The sequence below is a fragment of the Chelonoidis abingdonii genome, chromosome 19 (genome assembly GCF_003597395.2).
Source record: "Chelonoidis abingdonii isolate Lonesome George chromosome 19, CheloAbing_2.0, whole genome shotgun sequence".
NCBI classification, from domain to species: Eukaryota; Metazoa; Chordata; order Testudines; family Testudinidae; genus Chelonoidis; species Chelonoidis abingdonii.
This window is the reverse complement of record NC_133787.1, coordinates 34,668,407-34,689,300: the sequence shown is the minus strand read 5'-3', so window position 1 is coordinate 34,689,300 and position 20,894 is coordinate 34,668,407. Positions and strand designations below refer to the sequence as shown.

At 41.3% G+C, this 20,894-nt stretch overlaps 1 protein-coding gene across 1 annotated transcript; it reads left to right on the top strand.

The window, feature by feature from the left end:
* The first annotated feature begins 2,289 nt into the window (after positions 1 to 2,289).
* On the top strand, positions 2,290 to 20,634 carry KCNG4 (potassium voltage-gated channel modifier subfamily G member 4). Its single transcript, XM_032777576.2, has 3 exons — positions 2,290 to 2,410; positions 3,247 to 4,048; positions 19,275 to 20,634. Exons 2-3 carry the CDS (start codon positions 3,299 to 3,301, stop codon positions 20,058 to 20,060), a joined length of 1,536 nt encoding a protein of 511 aa, XP_032633467.1. The 5' UTR covers positions 2,290 to 2,410; positions 3,247 to 3,298; the 3' UTR covers positions 20,061 to 20,634.
* The last annotated feature ends 260 nt before the right edge of the window (positions 20,635 to 20,894 follow it).

The window sequence follows — 20,894 nt, the reverse complement described above, 5'->3', positions numbered from 1 at the left end:
TTCAGTGCGTGGTACCAAGATCCACATGCACAGTGAGTGCACAGCATACTGGGGTGCTGTAGATTTATTCCCCAGCTTGTCAGCACTGTCTAGACAAGGCCTGAGTCTCTCTGTGCTTCGGTCCCTATCTACAAAATGGGGATAATGATATTTCCACCTTGTCTATGCAGACTGTGAACTCTTCAGGACTGTCTAATACTAATACTGCTTAGCCTAATGGGGCCTTGATTTCAGTTGAGGGCGCTACTGTTAAACAAATAAGATTCCTAATACCAGAGATGAGGTATTAAATAGTCATAAACACACATTTTTGGTAAACACTGATAAAATTTTATTATTCATTGTAGTGCAATTTTGTGTATTGCTGTTGGACACATTCCTGTCTCAATACACTTCAGAAATGTTACCTTTAAATATACCTGACAAAGGTGGGGGGGAGGCCCTGAGGTAACGCCACAATGCTGATTGATCTGCCATTTTATGAAATAATTTATCCAAAGTTAATTAGAATAGGATTGTTTTTTTCTTTGCACAGAAATCCATGGGAATGGCTGATATGAAGAGTGAACAGCTACATTTATTAACGTCATAGGATTTAAGTGATTTTGAGCTACACTCCCAGGACTCTGTTGCCTAAAGGCATCTATCTTGTCTTCTCAGTAGATGGCATAATTAGTACCTGTGTGTAAAGTCCAGTGCTGGAGCTTGATAAGAAGTTCATCATCTGGGCACCCTGTGGACCAAAGGAGATGTGCCAAAGTGTCCAATTAGAACTAGAAGCCTTCCTGTCCTAAACGGTGCCAGAGCATATCTATACATTGACCAACAGCTGCCTCGTTCTTCGTCAAAGGGGCTGCAAGTCGGTGGTGGGTGATTTCTCCAAAAGTTAAGTGTGGAAGTGGGGCAAAATGAGCCCAGGGGACAAAGGCCCAGATCCTCAAAGATATTAAGGCTTGATTTCAGTGGAAGTTAGGAGACACCATACCTCTGAAAATCTGGGTCAAAGTGCACAGTACATTGACCGTGTGAATGAGAGAGGCACTCAAACCAAAACCCAAGCGCCAATGAAATCCAAACTCTAAGGAACACTTTTGCAAGTAGCCCTTATCCATGCAATGGGCCAAACAAAACCTTTGGATCTGAACAGCCTGTGTTAAAATCCAGCTCAGGATCTGAGTTCTGTGACTTTGGACAACTCAGGTACTATACATCCTAAGGCTACTGCCTGGGCAAAGTTAGCTCACCATTTGGGAGCATGAGCCGCTGGGGATCTGCTGATCAGCTCATTGATTCTACTGTGGCACAATGAGTGGAATACCGTTCTAATCCATGCCTCCTTTCTAACACCCCCATCATTCAGCCCAAAGACCCACTAGCATTGCAGCCACCACCTATACCCAATCCCCCTTGATCACATGTGGAAGAGAGGGAGAGAAGGAATATATGGAATAACCTCTTGCCCCAACTGCTTGTGTAATGAAGCGATGAGAAAGCCCAAGCCCCCTACAAAAGGCAGGGAGGGTAGAGAGTCTTCTGGACAACTCTGTGAGAAATGGAAGGCTCAGACCCCACTCCCTGGTCTCGGGGGCAGGTGGGTGGAGATACCCACTGAGCTGAGGAATGTCTTCTCCCAGCAACCAGAAGGGTGGTGGGATCCATCCTCAGCAAGCAAGCAAGCAAGCAACTTACCTTTCCCCATAAAATCCCATTAGCGAGTCCCTATTTCAGAAGATGGCCAGCGGTGCTGTGAATGGAAGCTCCTCCCAAAGTACTCAGCTGGTGTCTCCAAAGCAAACAACTCTCTGAAGATTCATATAGGTGGCAGGTGTTAATGGGGACAGGGGTTGTTTTATTAACTCTGTTTGCCAGAATGTATTTATTACTGCGCATGATTACAGGGGATGCCTCTTTCACTGCAGACTGCTACTGAGTTGCTGCTGTTGCTGCCTGCTGGATGGATGGATGGATGCTGGAGAGATTATTTCTAAGCCCTTCCTCCTTCTCCCTCCCTGCTCTTTCAGGACCACACTGACAATCTCCAAGGGAAGCAGAGGATAGATGGGGAAGAGGGCAGGCTCCACCAGTTCTCCCTCAGTTCATTTCACCATGACACCCCAGGAGTCGAGATAAGAAGCTGCCGCCTGAGTCTCTGATAGCCTGTGAGGATGCCCCTTTGCAAAGGGACTGGTGGACAATATATGAATATATTCCCTCCACAGGGGATAGAGTGAGAGAGGGGGAGGGAGAGGAGAGGAACTGAGATTTACTGAGTGTAATAGAGATTCTCCATGTAATCACTACTCTTAAAATATGCCCAAGTCTCTCTGCTAACTGGTACCAGAGGAGAGCCTTCAGTTTGCAGCATGTGTGCAAGGGAGCAGGATACCAGGAAACAGCCTGTGTCAGGGTGGTAAGTAACTTTGGGGAAGTTGCTTTGAGATTGTGGTGGTGGTGGTGGGTTGGGGAGATTAGTTGCTAACAATTGTTACAGATTAAGGGCAAAAAGAGGGTTTTGATCTTTACTGAGGAATCTATATAAATCAGCCCATAAACTGGGAGAATATTTTGCTCTCTGGTACTGTTCATACTCCAAAGTTTTTTCTGGCTGGGCAAATCTTACTTATGTTATCTCAATAATTTGCAATGAACAGCAGCGATTAAATAAAGCTACTCATCTTTTATATAGCACTTTCCATCTTCAAAGTACTTTACAAACACTCAGGAGAGGTTGGTAAGGAGAGAGTGTAATGAAAAGGAGAAGGAGGAATTTCAATCTGTGTACATTTCAGGATAAAACAATTAAGAACTATGCATTCCTCTGATGATGGGAAATTGACCAGTCTAATTTTAATAAGTATTAAGCAGCTTTGTTTAGCTGGTACATATTTAAGTGTTTGTAGAAATAGCAGAGGCATGAGACAAGCATGTGCTAGCAAATACAAAGATGTGCTTGTGACAAAAATGAGCTTCAAACGGAAGAGTCTGATCTGTTCACTTTATGACTTGCAGTCATCCAGCGCTCTGCAATAATTATGAATGAGGCTTCATTTTTCTGTTTCTGTGTATGTTACCAGAAAATTAATGACAGAGGATTCACAGGCTGCAGATTTCAAAAAGAGGCACAGTATGACTTATACACACACACACACACTTTGTGAATGTCTTAGGGAAGTAGCCTGTGATGCCTTTTAACTCATAATAACCTTTACTATGTTTCTTTCCTCTACCCCCATCTTTTGGGTGAAGAGTTAACCCTGCTCTGATACCATTTCGGATGTCCCAGTGAGAACTCTCAGAAATGCCTATTGTCTCGGGAGGCAGCAACCAGGACTATAGTAACATTAGCTACGGTTCTTGTAGTTCCTTGACCCATCTGTTCCCTATCTCTGTTGACACCCCTTCTGTCAAAGGGGTCCACTATCAAAGGGCAAGGAGGATTTACCACCCTGATCAGCTCTGTACAGTTGATGTGAAGAGGGAGATCATAATAAATGTTGGGGGAATCAAATACCTGCTGCCTTGGAGCACTTTAGACGAATTCCCACTGACTCGGCTAAGCAAGCTAAAGTTTTGCAGCAGCTACGATGAAATTATTCAGCTGTGTGATGATTATGATGAAGACACCCATGAGTTTTTCTTCGACCGGAATCCCAACGCTTTTGGGATGATTGTCAGCTTTCTAGCAGCAGGGAAGCTGATGCTCTTCCGAGACATGTGTGCCTTGTCATTCCAGGAGGAGCTGAGATACTGGGGAATTGAGGAATCCAACTTGGAGAAATGCTGCTTCCAAAAACTGTTTCAAAAACTGCAGGAGTTGGCAGAGATGCACAAGGAGGAAGAGATGCAAATGAGTAAGGAGACCACATGTGTCTTGGTTAAGGAAACACAATTTGGACAATTTATGAATAAACTCAGGGATATGGTTGAAAATCCCCAGTCAGGACTCCCAGGAAAAGTCTTTGCTTGTCTGTCCATCCTCTTTGTGGCCACCACAGCTATAAGCCTTTGCGTTAGCACAATGCCGGACTTAAGAGCCGAAGAAGACAGGGTAAGTCCCCTTTTAACTAGTATTCCAACCCTCTATAAACCTACTATAGTGTTATAAGAAGCAAACCTCTCATTGTTAAACATACATCACAGAAAGATACAAAATAATCCTCTGAGAAAATCTTCAGGAAATAATATCAGAATTTGTCAGTGTATATTATTATAAATAGAAATAACTTCTGAAACTGACTTTGTATCAGTTTCAAAGCCATATTCAGTCACAAAGAATTAAACAAAATTTTGTATTGCTTGCCAGACAGAGATACAGAAAAGGCTTTCTGAATGGAATCAAAGAATTAAGATTCTACAACTGCTCCTGCAGTTAGCAAATACCGAGCATCCAGCATTGTAACACAGCATCCCCCCTCCCTCACCCACAGTTTAGGAAAGAGTTGTTAGCAAAAGTTATTTTATTTGCTGTTAGCAGTGAGACTTACACACTCAGTCATAGCACAGTTTCATCTATCCCATGCTTTATCCTACCATAGGATCACTCTGGTTATCTGCAATATTTCAAATGGACTTAGTGAAAGAAATATTTTCCACTGGCATCTTCATTTTTAAAAATAGCAAGTTGTCTTCTGTTGTGATAACCAGAGCAACTCTGATGTAGTTATTATTTTAGGAGACTTGAAATAATTTTTCCAGAATAATATTGTGTTACATTTTGTACAATGATAACACATTATGAGAAACAAACAAACAACAAACAAACAAACACACACACACAACCACAGGAGTGGAGTTTGAAAATTTGCCTTCAAAATGGATGCACAAGTTTTGTGTCTGTGTAATACCCTGCATTTGGACGCATACAAAAATTGCAGAAACATTCTTAAAGGGTGGCTGAAATTTTAACCCATTAAGTACGTATAAACCCTCTCCAAACACATCTCCCAAAATAATTCAGGACAAATAAATCAAACTTATATCATATGTGGGAGAAACTTTCAATGTTATAAGGATCTGTCATTCTAATAAGGAAAGAGATAGAGTTAAAATGTAATGTGATTTTAGGTATAATTACATTCAAACTACCAGTGGATTCTTCCCCAAGCTGTATTCCACAAACTGATTTTGAAAATAATGTGACATTTTTCGAAATACTGACACCAAGATTAAATAAAAAAAGCCATATTCACTTTTTCCCATTGATGCCATAGATGACAAGTTTCTCATCAGTTTATTGTGCATGGCTTAATGAAACCATTTCCACATTTATTGCACAATATGCTGTGTGCATTTTATTGTCCAAGTAGCAATTCAGTAGGGCACAGAATGCAGTCACATCAAAGATATGTCATGATATTTGATATCTTTCAATAAAGCTAAGGATTGCACAGAAGACTGAGTTTCAAAGAGATCATTTCCTATTCTATATAACCTTGAATTTCTACTTACATTTATAGAAAAAGTTTGAATCCCTTCAGTAATATCTCCGAGTATCTAATAGCCTCCCAAAGCTATTGCATTTTGAAGTAAAAATTGTGAAGATGTTTCAGTGCCTTTTCCCAGATGCAGCTTTAAATACAGAGTATGTTTTTATGGTTATAAGCAAATGAACATGAAGACTTCTATGGGAAATATTGCATCCTATTAACTTTGTTCCTAAAATAGAGCATGATGCATATTTTATCTCAAATTTAAAATGTAAACAAGAGAACTCTTGTCTAAGTATTTTTAAAGAAAAACAAGAAACACACAATTGGTATATCAGATCTCAACTAGGTCTAATTTGCTGCATTTTTTAAAATTAACCCTATCTTTAGAAGGGAAGAATTTTGAGCATAGGGGTACAAATGCAGCTGGTAGTAAGATGTAGTAGCCTCATTGCAGCCAGAGTGTTTTATAAAATAGAGCTGTGTTAATTAGCATAGGTTTTTTTTATATATAGGCAGGTTTTTAAAGTGTAGACACTTTAAAAAGTTGGGATTAAGAGATTAATAATATAGACTCATAGAATTCTATCTAGTCATAGATGCTGCAGTATTTGAGAAAGAGTCTGCAGGGGAAGTGGGAGTAATGGGGTGAAGTTGAGCAAAGTATAAAGTTAGGGCTGGTCTACATTGGGAACTTCCATCGGTAGAACTATGTCTCTTAGAAAAATCCACACCCTGAAAGATTTAGCTATACAAACATAGTCCTCAATGTAGACAGTGCTAGGTCAATGGAAGAATTCTTCTCATCAACCTAGCTACAGCCTCTCGGAGAGGTGGATTACCTACGCTGACAGGAGAACGCCTCTCGTCAGTGTAAATAGTGCCTACATTCAAGCACTGCAGCATTTCATGTGTAGACATGCCCTCTGTCTCAATATCAGAATCTATTAGACTGTGTAATAGCATTCCAGGGACCATGGATAAAGTTATAAAAATTCCATTGTTTGAATCAATTTAATCCAAGATTGGCAAAGCACCTGAGAATATATGGTGGTGAATTGGCCTGGCTTGTGGAGGGATAGACTACATGACCTCATAAGCATTTTCCCTCTGTCATTTCTATGAGGCTGTGAAGTGACCCTATTATGCCTAAAGTGCTGCAACACCGAAGGTCTCCTTTCTGGGGGACAGTATCTTAGCTAGAGCTTGGCAAGTAGCTCATAGTAAGTAATGTATTCAAAAAAAGTAGCTTCTTGGTTGTCGCTGTGTCTCATCCACCCATAAACTACAATTTTCTTGAATGTATTAGTTATTAAAAATATTCCCCATGTGACTTTGGCAAAGGATGCCTAGCCTGGGACATGTTCACCAGCAGCTTCAGATGAGTATTCAGAATGTGAAATTCTTGCTGCTTGGACTAGACACAAAGGTCCGTGAGTTGCTTCTATCCACTGACTACATGAGTGCAGCTCTTTGAATCAGGTTTCTGGTGTTAACCAGTAGCAATATTCAGATCCAGATCTGAATTCAGAACAGTTCAAAGTTGAGCGATGTTCAGTTCTGGGGTTTTGCCTTGGACCCACCTCTGACTGGAGCTTTGCTGAAAGGTATTGTAAGGGTCAACTCCCCCACATCGCTAACCCAGGAAGGAAGGTGTATTGCTCCCAACATACCAATAAGAAAGATTTTACCTCTGTTGCCACATGTCTTTTTCCGGGCTCCTTTCAGCATCCCAGCCACACTCCATAGTGTCAGAATTGGCTGCTCTCCAGTGCCTGAGGAAGGAAGGAAGCAAAAAGACAAGGGAGAATAATACAAGGTGAGCTCAACTTCAGTTGGAGGGTTTGGCTGTCTCAACACTCCATGCTCTGCGGTAACATTCCCTTCTCGGTCTAGCTAAGTATCCCAGGAAAGGGCTGCCTGGGCAAGCAGAAGAAGAGCAAACGGAACAACTTGTCACCAAAGGGAAAGCGAAAACTCAGGCTCTGCTGAGAGATGTGGCACTCGGCCAAGTAACAAGCATCTGCATCAGGGAAGCCCAGTTGCCATAGTAACAGGAGAGAGGGAAGGAAGGAAGGTGGCCATTTCTCCAGAAATGATAGCAACGGGGCGGGGAGGGAGGACTGTCATAAAGGCACAGATCCCACTTAAAGGTAGATGAGGAAGAGAAAATTATGAGCCCGTGTTTCCTGTAACCCGCTTCTGAGGCATGGCCAAAATGAAGACCCCGATTCATTCTATGTTAGGGCTTGCCCACAAGAACAAGGAATGCCATGTAAATTCCCATGGGCATTTCAAGCAACACTTAGACACCCAGTATAGGAACCTTGGAAATATGAAAGACATGAAGAGAAGGACATATAATTTGTATATACTTTATGTAACCCACTGGTTAGTGTTACAAGTCCCCCAGTGTACCCAAACCACAAAGGATATGAGTCTGTTACAGCCCACAGCTACAGAGAACTGGACCTTTAGCTCAAGAAGTAGAGACACAAGCTTATTGCTCTAGACTCAAGGTTCCTGGCTAAACCCATGGTTTATTGGGCATGATGGCAGCTGTCACATTTGGTCTTAATTTATAATCAGAAGAAAGAGTATAAAATGGGCCAATGACAAATTGGATCATTTGTGCAAACAGTTAATACAAGTGCACATGCAGTTATGGAAAAGGCACTCGCAGGCATGCAAATATGTGTATGTTTATATGCACTTTGACCATACAGGCTTCTGGAAAATTGTCCCATAATGTCATCTATGAATGTACAGAATGAAATAATCCCAACAACGGAGGTGCACAGGTGTAGATGTGGCACTTCGTTACAAATGTTGGGAAGAGAGAGAATCTTGCTGCACATAAGTAGATGTAGAGCAGGCAGACATGACCCATAAAATCCAGATTCAAAATTTCTCAAGTGAGCAGTGGGTGTTCAGATAAAGGGGATTAGCTCAATCCATTATAGACAGGTAAAGGTTTCTGCTCCAGGGTTACAATTCAGACCCAAAGACCTGAGAGCCAGAAAAGTCACCAAAATGGTCATTGCACAGCTTTCAGCAGGCTGCAGAGTTAAAGTGTAGATAATCTAAAGATAAAGGAGGTGACTACAATGGAATCCAACCACCACAGAAGTTCTTGATTAGGGAAAGGATCTGCTTTGAACTGGACACCAGTGGAAGTTTCTTTTGAAGAGCTGGGGGAGATTTTTTACTGAACCCTTAAAATTGGTGTCATGTTATGGGATGACTAAGCAGAAAAGATGCAACAAAGCCTTTTCCTCAGAAAAGAAAACTAAAGTTAACAAAAGCAGGCAACACAGCCCCCACGCATGGGCTCCAACCTAGTTCTATGGCCCTTGATGTGGAGTCCAAGCTTACTCCAAGGTAGTCTGCCTTTCCCCAAGTTGTGCAGCATAAATGCCCCCAAGCCAGAGGGCACTGCAGAAACGTATAATAAGAGACAACCACTATGCTGAAGAACTGACAATCTAAGTAGACAAGAGGTAGGAGGAGAAATGCTGGGGAGAAAGTGACTTGTCCAAGGTCAGACAGAAATCCCCTGAGTCCCACTCCAGGCCTTGATCCACTTGACCATGCTGCTTCTCACATTTAAAAAGTGAATTCCACTAAACTTGCTCCTTGAAATGCAATAATTCCTGCATAGCTACCACCCCTCCTTCATGTTCTGGGCTCAGAAACAGAAGGGCCAACCTTCAGCTGGTGTAAGTCAGCATCACTCCTTCAAGTCATGATCTTTCTTAGGTACTCGTATGCCCCCCAGTCACCATAGTGTCTGAACACTGCAAACTTTTAACATCTTTATCCTTCTACTCTACAAGCTATGAGCAGTGATATCATAGGTCCACTGAACAGCTGGGGGGACTCAGTGTTTCCATGCATAAGTGACTTGCCTAAAGTTATACAGGAAGTGTACAGCAAAGCAGGGGATTGAATCCAAGTCTCTCAAGACCTATGCTTGTGTCCTAACCACTGAACCATCCTTCTTCTGTTACTGAGTGAGTCCTACATTAGTGAGCACTATGCCTGAAAGTAACTCTCAGGACTCAAGATTATAAATTAGTTAATGTAACATAATAAAGATCATGAATACAATAATATAGAAACAAAATACCATAACAAAGATTATATATTAATATAAAATAATAAAGTATTACTTTTCAATTTTAATGTTTTGTTCCCAATAAAAGACACAGCATACTGTGTAAAGATGTAAACATAATATTTTAATTCATTTGCTAATGCCCATGTTACTACAAACCCAATATTAACACTATCTTTATTATCTATATTACCTTAATGTATTGGACATTCAGATGTCTGGATTTTTTTTTTCAAGCTGAGTTGGGTGAGATATAACTGTGTGATTAGAGTACACAATGTTTTAATGGCTAGTGGTCCTGCAAATCAGATTATAGTCTTTCTTTCCACAGGCAGTCAAGCTTTTCATTTCACCGCATCAGCACTGTAACCATAAATTCAAGTGCCTGAGTGATCCATAACAGGGAGTTTTCAAGTTCTCCCAGTCTATGGTTTGATTTAACGGAGCATAGTTAAATTATTCAAACAATAACAGCAATGCAGGCATGGTGACTCAGCAGTACCTGCAGCAGTGCAGTCAGATTCCTGCTGCTCCAGATCAGGAACAGAATCAGAATGGTGCACATGCTGAATTTCCAAATTCTGATTTCCCAGTCAAAAGGTCTCAGTTCTCCCCTGCATCTGAGCTCTGCTTAGCGCATGGAGAAGGGGAGCGGAATGGGCCTGGTTATGGCTCTCTAATTCTGCAATGGCCCAATCCTGGCATGAACTAGAGCAATTTAGGGGCTGCTATAATATATGCCATTGATATATGTTCCCTAATGGTCCTTACACCACTGAAGGATTGGCAGAGCAGGCCAGAGTCCTGGTCCATCTCTTTCCACACACAACATACTTCCTTCCTCTGATATGTCCCTTACACGCAGGTTGCTGGAACACCTGGTGCAGAAGCTGATTTTTCAAGCTTTATCCTACTGGGAAAGTTCCACTCCACCTGGGGAATACTCTGCTGTCAAGTTATGCCAGAATCCAGCCCTTTGTGCTGTCTGAGAGGGCACAGGGTTTGGATGGTGATGTTGAATCTGGCCCAAGAAGCAAGTTGCCTGGGGAAACGAGGTGGCAAGTTCCTATTGTTGCTTACGAAAGTTATACTTTAAACTCCTCTAAATACAGGCCTGAATAATTTCCATCTGCATGCACCACAGTGCTGCGCAAATGAAAACATGAGCAGCCCTGCTAGGATAACGATCTGTCTGTGCAAGGAGGCAGAAGGCATGTTCTGTTCTACTATAACTCTAATACCGTACAGCAACAATGCTGTCTGCTCCCATCTGTCGGTGTCTTAGTGGACACTGACCTCAATCCATGTAATTGTGTGTAAGGCTGAGGGAGGAAATGGGCAGTAATAGGCCACATTTGAATCTGCCAAACAAAATCTGCTTGTGCCAAGATACATTTAGCAGATGTTTGAGCTGTGACCTTGCTTCACCACACTGCAGTTCTATGTTGATCAGTTGCCAGGGACCATATTCTAGCAACCCATGTTAAAAGAACATGCTGCAAAGCAAGGCAACCATTTTCTAATACACTAATCCAGGCAGACCCCCATATGATTCAGTACAAATTTGAATTTGGGCTACTATGAACAGTCAAACACAAACTCCTCTGGGTTCACGCACCACTGATTTTGTGCTATTTCAAAGCACGTGTGTTGGATTATGGTATCCTGCAGGATACTAATGAATCTTGTCCCTACAGCATTTCACGAAATGCAGGGCCCTATAACTCTGTGGAATACTAATAACTGTATTAACTGAGGAGGGACAGGTCTGATACCTACATCATCTGTGTGGATGGTGAGAGTTCTGGGTTCAAGTTCTGGCTCTGCCACTGCCACTGCCCATATCCCTGTCTGTAAAAGTGGAATAACAATATTTACCTCACTGACCATTCCAATTAATTCATTCTTTGTAAAGCACTCGAGGCTCTTTGGATTCTAAAATGATAATAATGTAAATCTTCTTTGTAGGTACAATACAGGTCACAGTTTCGAAGCCTTGATTAAGCTATTTGTATACATTCTGTAATACAAGATTTGAATCTCCAATATATGGCTTGGAAATAGGGTCACTGAGGCCCATATTCTAGCAGCCCATGTTAAGAGCACATGCCCTTTCAACCGGAATGTCCGGTCAAAAAGGGAACCTGGCAGTGTCAGCACAATAAAAATGTAGTTACTGGCCTCTAATACCGGGGGATGGAAAGAGCAGCTCTTGCTGCTGGAGCCTGGAGGAACACTCAGCAACAGCTCCATGGGAGAAAGGTACTGGCAATTCCCCTGTCCTGCCTTTCCCCCGCTCTGCTCCACTCACACCTTCTCCACCCCTGGAGTGCACCTCTCCCTGTCCCTTCCTGCCCCACTCACCCCTTCACTCCTAGAACCCTGCTCAGCTGGCAGGGGGCGGGTGGTGAAGAGAGCAATGAGTGACTGGGGGGTGGAGGAGGAAAGAGGACCGGGGCAAGGCCTCAGGGGAAGAGGCGGAGCAAGGGGCTGGGGTGGTTCTGGTGCTCAGTGTCCAGTTTTCACAAGTGGCCACCCTACTTGGAAAATTCTGTAAGGGTGGAAATAACCCACACACCAGCATATGCTACCAAAATACTCTACAAGTAATAGTACATCCTGGCTCATGTGATATCTGAAAATATATGCCTGGTCAGGTGTTCATTGCTTAAACCCCCTAAAAACACTGTCCTCAACATGATCTAGGCTGATGGGATAACAAAAGAAGGAGGGAGGTAGGAAAATAATAGAGATTTGTTCTTCTTGTACTTCAGAAAATCAGAAATTAGTCTTATATATTTTGTCTTGCAAGTGGCTCATTTCACCCCACTTCATTAAGCACAAAAACTATTAGTGATAACCAGGATATCTTCTGTAAATCTGCCTCTCGTTTGAGGCCCTTCACTCAGTTGAAGTCCATTATCAATATTCATTTTCTGTCCTGGCCTGGTATAGTCTTCTTAGGTTTGCTGACATGGTGGTGCACTCTATGTCCCTTTGAACAGACAAGGTGAATTGTAACTACAGTTGCAGTAAAGCCACTCACCAGAGTAGCAAAGTTTTCCTATAGCAATTAAATTGTAAACACTATTCCCTCACTGAAAAGCCCGACTACACCAATTAAGTTTTCATATGGCGTGAACATAATTAAAAAGGCAGAATATCATACCACTGATGCAACACAAACTGCTCCAAGCTTGTTACTAAAAAGAAGAGCAGTGTTCAAAATTAGATCAGTGTATGTCACGCGAAAGAGGTCGTGGCCACTGGCCAGCATGGAAGGCCAGACCAGCATGGAATAATAACAGAAGAGAACTTGTGCAAGTGAAAATAAAAATACTGTCAGCGACCCTTCTAACTAATTAAAACCTCAGAAAAGAATCAAAGAAACATAGACAAAGAGATTATCATAGGATTTTTAGAGACCATCAGGAGTTCTTAGCGCTTCTCCTCCAACTTAAAGTATCCAAGACTAAGGGAGAAAAGTAATATAGTAATAGATTGTCATACGCTTTGCCAGTCCTTCTCTTGTATAACATCATGCAGCTCTTTCTCTATGGTGGAAGATCATAATAAAATTGAAGAAGTCTCCAATCAAGCTTTATAGACACGGGAAAAAATCAGCCACTTATGTAATGTACTTGGACATTCAGAAAGGCTTTGACCAGGTCCCTCACCAAAGGCTTTTAAGAAAACTAAGCTGCCATGGGAAAGAGGGAAGTTCCTCTTACGGATCTGTAACTGGTTGAAAGAAAGGAACAAAAGGCTAGGATTGGATAGTCAGTTTTCACAATAGTGAAAGGTGAATAGCCGGGTCTCTCCAGGCTCTGTACTGGGACCTGTGCTGTACAATATATTCATAAATGATCCGGAAAAGGGGATGAACAGTGAGGTGGCAAAATTTGCAGATGAAACAAAATTACTCAGCGGAATTAAGTCCAAAGCTGACTGCAAAGCACTACAAAAGAATCTCACTAAACTGGGTAACAAAATGGCAAATGGAATTTGATGTTCATAAGTGCAAAGTTGTGCACGCTGGAAAAATAATCCCAACTATACATACATAACTATGGGGTCTAAATTAGCTGTTACTACTCAAGAAAGAGATTTTATAGTCATCATGGATTGTTCTCTGAAAATATCTGCTCAATGTGCAGTAGCAGTTTAAAAAGTTAACAAAATGTTAGGAACCATGAGGAAAAGAATAGATAATAAAACAGAAAATATCATAATGCCACTGTATAAATCCATGGTACAGCCACACCATGAATACTGCATGCAGTTCTGGCTGCCCCATCTCAAAAAAGATATATTAGAAAAGGTGTGGATAAGGGCAACAAAATGATTAGACGTATAGAAATGCTTCCATACAAGCAGAGATTAAAAAGACTGGAAATAGTTAGCCTAGAAAAGAGACAACTAAGGACGATACAATAGAAGTCTATAAAACCATGAATGGTGTGGAGAAAGTGAATAAGGAAGTATTACCCCTTCACATAACAAAAGAACCAAGGGTCACCCAATGAAATTAACAGGCAACAAGTTTAAAACAAACAAAAGGAAGTACTTCTTCACCCAACACACAGTCAATTTGTAGAACTCATTGCCCCAGGATGTTGTGAAGGACAAAAGTATAACTGGGTTCAAAAAAAGAATTAGATAAGTCCATCAATGATTATTAGCCAAGATGGCCAGGGATGCAACCTTACTCAGAGAGCCTCTAAACCTCCATCTGCCAGAATCTGGGACTCCAACAACAGGGGATAGATCACCTGTTTTGTTCATTCCCTCTCAAGAATCTGGCACTGGTGACTGTCGGACGACGGAATACTGGGCTAGATGGCCCATTGGGTTGACTCATTATGGCCGTTCTTGTGTTCTTAAGAGAAGAAGTTCTGAATAAAAATGTAAGTTGATGGATAAAACCACCAGCCAAGAAAAAAATACTGCTCTCACCAGCAGCAGAGTTTCAGTCTCTTTTCTCAGGCCACTCAACTACTCAGAACAGGAGGCCTCAATTGCTAAAGACCCATCCAGTTTCTCAACTCTTTTGCCATCACCACTTTCTCCTCACCTTCCTAGCCCCACCCTGAACACCCATGTAACAGGCAAGGGTCTGGGTTAACCCTTTAGATACTGGGCTTGTGAAACATCTTTCTACCTTGTCACAAAACAAAGAAATTGGTGGCCATGATAAATAATGTAACAAGTGAAATCTTCTATTCTTTAACATAAAGAAACTGCAAGGAATGACGATTTCATGTGGAATTAGGAAGCTGCTCCTCCATACATTACACACAGTCACTCTGCTGCACAAATGCTTGTCATCTGGTCAGACCAGTGTTTGATTTAGTCCAGTAGCCCATCGCCAACAAAGCCAGTACCTGATGCTTCAGAGGAATGTGTAAGAAGTGGGCAGTGGGCAGTTATAGAATAACCTGCCCATAGAAAAAAATTCTTCTTAATCCCCATTAGTTAGAGTTCGGTTTGTGCTCTGAAGCAGGAGAGTTTATAACACTTCCAAAACTCCTGTTTATTATTTTAGCATTTTCTATTATAATTCTGTCTCTCCTTATCTATGGGGATGTTCATTAACTGTACATATTGGAAGTATATTTTTTAACTTTTTTTCAACAGTGCCCTGCAAAGCACTGGGGAAACTAGGAATTTATCTTTTCCCTTGTCCCGTGCTACCAGACAACTGACATTTTACTTAATCTACTGCAGGAGACTCATATCTGTGCACATTTTATTGTTTCATAGTGCAGGACCTTTGGGATGTGCCATTTTCCATGCACTCTGGGTAACAATCATAAGCAGAATATGAGATACTTTGAGAAACTGGCTTTCATACTCAATTCCTAATTTTTTTCCTCTGACATTTGCTGCTTTAGAGTTTGGATGTTAGTTTTGTTCTAATGAGAAGCTCAGGAACAGGACCGTCACCTACTGAACTCTAGAAAGATTGATGGTAGGGAGGAATATTATATACAAAACATAATATATATATATATTGGCTAATATATATAAAAAACCCTAATATATAAAACACACATATGGAGTCCCTGGGTGAAATTATTTTCCCATTGAAGTTAATGGGAGTGTTCTTATTGACTTCAATAGGTCCAGGGTTTCATCCTGTGTTTCTAGATAGCCAACTAGATAGATTTTATTTTCAGGAAGTATATAATGTGTATGTATTTTAATATTTTTGAGCATTTGCCTAGAGGTGGTTGTCTTTTGCAGATATACTATATAAATTGGCTGAATAAGTAAACAATAAATCTTTTATTTCAATAGTCTGTTTGAAGCAGGGAAAGGAGAGGTTCCACCATAGTGATGGAGACTGTGGAGTTTTTATTATTTTATATATTATTTGTCTGTTTTTTTTTTTGTTCTGCTCAAGAGAAAGTTTTATGTCAGATCAATCTCAGATAAGTAGTGGCAGAAATAAAAAAAGCAGAGTAAGATTTCCTAGTATGTCCAAGTAGAAGGTTATTTCCCACTGAAATTGGCAATAGTGCATTTGGGAAGATGATTGTTCAGCTTCCAAAGGAAGGAAGCAAATGTAAGCTATCTATCTCTGGTGGGCTGAAGTAGTGAGGGGGAGAGGTGTGGGTGAAATAAACTAATCAGTTCTGAAGAAATTGTACCTGAAAATTTCACCTCTCAATTCTGGAGGTAGCTCAGACCATTTTGTTTTATGGCTAAAATTCTTGGCAAAAAAACTTCTTTTCCTGTGGTTTACTGGTAGAGGAGACTCATGAAGGCTGAGGGGCCTGACAAAGAGATGTGAGATCTCAAAACAAGCACCCTGCTGGAAGGCGTTATTGTATCTTAGGTAATATTCCTCCACTTGGCACATAAGCCAAATGTACAAAGCTAAATGAAGTAGCTGATGTACTTGTAATTCAGCCCAGCTAGCAAAAATTTTAAATCACGCCTGAAAATAATGAATAATTCACAAGTCATTGGAGTGACCACAGGCAGACAAAGTACAGGCTGTGCTGAAAGAATAATTTCCATCTTGGAAAAAGAGAACTCTGCATACTTTGCTGATTATAAGCAATTACTTCAAGCTAAGTCAGCAAACTCTCCAAACATAATGCGCAGCCCATTGAAGTCCATGGCACTGAATTCAATGAGGCTAAAATCTGATCCCCTATGAATAAAACAAAGGGTGCAGATTCCTCATTATCTTCTGAGGTTCTTGCTTTCAAGACTAAATCTTGAAGCTAGAGATAAAACCCAAACTGCTTATTCTAGAGCCAAGCACCAGGATACCTCCTTCAAGGGCAATCTCAGAGCAGGTAGCTCAGGGGAGGAAAGTTCTGTGATCTTATTCTCTCTAAGTTTCCTCCAAACTCATACCACATGGTGAGCTCCTAAGTTTGGAATCACTGTCCCGCTCTGGCCAGACTGTGTCCCTAAAACACAGGCTCACATGCTACACCTCCCCTGAGAGCACTCTGGGATTGGGCTCAGTGCCTCCTCTTTCTCACTGGCCCACAGAAGAAGCATGGCCACCATTAGACAGGTAAAGCTCATGATCCTCTCTGCAGATAGCCCTCCTACCTCTCCCTGATCTTTTAGGGGTTTTACCAGAGAGCTATGTTTGAGCACAAAGCATGCAATTGTGGCTGGCCCCTGTGCAACGGGTGCAAAGGAAAACAAGACTTTTTGGACTTTCTCGAGGCCTTTCTGCACCACAAAAGGGCAGCCACAATCTAGCCCTGAGCAGCAGATATTTCAGTCTCATTTTCAAGCCCCTGAACAACATTAGCTGAAATTATTGCTCCCTGGCATTCCCTCGCTGCTCTCCTGGATCCGTAATTACAGCCTCCCTGGCAATCTAATTAGTGTAATCCCAGCATGAAATTTCAACTGATGGTGACAACAGTATTTTACGAACCCATTACTCCTGTTCTCATATAGGAAACCATCCTGGATTTATGGGGAAAGAATAGAATTCTTATGCCTCCAAGGACTGCACAGCTAATGCATTTGAGCTGCCTTCATTTTAAATATCTATTCAGCAAGGAAAAATGTATGGGCCCTGCGTCAAAAACCATTGCTGACTTCAGTGGGCTTTGGATCAGGCCTATACTACATCAAAGCATCCTGGTGTAGAAATATTATGCAATTGCCTATGCCTGTGTCTTTTGAATCTTTGTCACAATAATGGTTTTCCAGAGGTTTATTCACAATATTTAAATGAACATTTCAGTTTTAGTCGAACATCAAGAGCAGCTTTCATATTAATGTACTATCCCAAGCTGCAGGATTTTAATGTGTTAATCTATGGGACAGATTTTAAGACAAGAGCAAATAAGGGGTACTATTGAGAGAGAGAGAAAGAGAGAGAGAGAGTAATACAGACCCATATCCCTAACTCTCATGGAAATATCTTTGAGGGTCTGAGTAACACTGATTATTATCCAGTTTAGTGTCAATTTGCTATGGCCCAGTGAATTCTTTCTAATTACATAGACACTGGTGGACCCAAAGGCAATGGAACTATAGTGATTTATATACAGAGCTGAGGCTCTGATGCACTGTATCCAATGTGACCACTGGATGGTTTTCTGATCATCTGGACATTGTCAGCAGACCCAGTATTTGGCTCTCTTATCACTTAGGTGAAGTGCCCAATGTAGTTTCTCATGTACGTGGTGTTTTCTAAAGTTTATCCAATTCCTAAGTGACTGAGGAGATTGGGAGACAAGTTGTGTTTGACTCTTGCCTTCAGGTTGAACAAGTCATGGAAGGTAACATTTTTAGGCTCAGCCCAGGACAAGGGAAATAGTGAATCCATCACGGCCCAGGGCAGCAGACGTTTGTATAACTGTCTTGATGTAAAGTATCAGAGGGGTAGCCGTGTTAGTCTGGATCTGTAAAAGCAGCAAAGAATCCTGTGGCACCTTATAGACTAACAGACTTTTTGGAGCATGAGCTTTCGTGGGTGAATACCCACTTCGTCAGATGCATCATGAAAGCTCATGCTCCAAAATGTCTGTTAGTCTATAAGGTGCCACAGGATTCTTTGCTGTCTTGATGTAGCAGCTCAGAAGTAGCACTGGTATCATGTGACCTCAACCTTAGAACAGAAATCTCCATTGGTATGTTGCAAGTGCTGGATGAGTGTTTTTTTATTTAATCTTCCTTTGATTTTAATGTTTATAGCATACTTGCATATCCTGAAAGAAAAATGTGGTTTATATTAGGGCACAACTAGGAGCAAGTTTTTCTCCATCTCTGAACTATTTCCCTTCATTCCATCAAACTACCTAGTATCTGTGCAGTCAGCACACTTTGAATAGTACTTTACACACAGAGCAGAAAGAGGATCAGAACATCCATAAAATAATCCCTCACTCAGGCTTAAATTTACTTCTGTGCAGACTTATGCACCATTTAAGTCTCAATTAATTTCTATTTTCCGGGCTTAAGTGGGACTTAAATAGTCCGTATGCCTTGCGCTGGGCCTTTGAACAAAACTGAATTTCATCCATTCAGACTCATAAGAGCAATAAAATTAAAATAGCACCAGTTCACTTGAATAGCTTTTTAACAGGATGTAACATGGGTGCTACAGAAGTAACTGTTTGCTGGGTTTGTGTTCCCCCAATACTAGTACACCCACGAAGATGCACATTTCTGCTCCTTTAATGATTTCTGATGTCAATTCAGAGATTGCTCATTTATTTGACCTTCTGTTTGTTTTGCGCTAGGGTGAATGTTCTCAGAAGTGCTATTACATCTTTGTCATCGAGACCATCTGCGTGGCTTGGTTCTCGCTGGAGCTCTGCCTCCGATTCATTCAGGCGAAGAGCAAGTGTCACTTCTTCAGAGGCCCCCTAAATATCATTGATTTCTTGGCTATTTCACCCTATTATGTTTCCCTCTTAGTGGTAGATGACGAGCCAAATGCGGAGGCCGCAAGGCCAAGCAGCAACTCATATTTGGAGAAGATTGGACTGGTGCTACGAGTCTTACGTGCCTTGAGGATCTTGTATGTAATGCGTCTTGCCAGGCACTCATTAGGCCTGCAGACTTTGGGGCTCACAGTTCAAAGGTGCACCCGAGAATTTGGCCTGCTTTTGCTCTTCTTGTGTGTAGCTGTCACCCTGTTTTCTCCCCTGGTCTATCTGGCTGAGAATGAATCTGGGAAGGTCCTTGAATTTACAAGCATTCCTGCCTCATACTGGTGGGCTATCATCTCAATGACCACTGTGGGATATGGAGATATGGTACCAAGAAGTGTCCCAGGCCAGATGGTGGCGCTGAGTAGCATCCTCAGTGGGATTCTAATTATGGCTTTCCCAGCAACCTCGATATTCCACACTTTCTCCCATTCCTATTCAGAGTTGAGAAAACAACATGAAAGATTACAGTCCCGGCTAAAAAGGATAAAAAACACCAATCATTCCGGTGAAACTGATACCTTCAATGAGACAGACAGCTTGATTTCAGAGACGCCAACGTCACCGATTAAGTACATTTACGCAGGAAACTAAGGCTTGCTGCAAAATATGTCTGAGTATATGAATAAAGCAAAGCAACAGCGTGGGGGACTTACCATGTGCAATGCAATTGCTGAAATGGGTGTAATAAACTGACCAAGTCAAACAGTCTTACAACACATCACTGTGGACTTAGTCTTTCATCACGTTGACTAAGGAAGTCAAAGGTCAGGGGTTATTCAACAACAGATATTTATTAAGCACTACCATTCTCTTCTTATTGATAAACCTAGGGATAAAGTCCAACTTTGTCTATTTCATATGGCTATCCTGCTGAATCCCTAACACTGAATGAGTAGCAAGAAGAATTTTTCTGGCCTAAACAACAATTGTTCTTTTGTTTGCCTTTGAATTTCCAATGTTCTTTGCAATTAACACCTGGAGCTAAGCATTAGAATGGATTCTTGTAGGGCTATGCATTATTGCCCTTTTTACAATACTCAACTGGCACATAGAAGAGTCCTTGATATCAATACATATCTATATCCAAGGACACCAACAAGCTTAAATAAAAGTTTTTAAAGCTTGTTCTGCAGTTACATGATTTATCTCTAAGTAAAGAATTGCACAGCTACTGTAAATGACTTCCATAATCCCATAAAAGACTTTGCTTAAAATGCAATTTCAATGTCATCTATAAACATTTCACACTAGATACAGAAAGTTTTCAGACTTTTTTCTTACAGATACTCGACTCAGATAATGACAAAAGAATAAAAAAAGCTTAGTGACTAAAAGAGAGGAATCAATGTCATCCTGTTTTTTGGAGTGTGATGGTGTGTCACCATGTAAGAAAGGTTAAAAATAAATCTAGCCGACATGATAGCA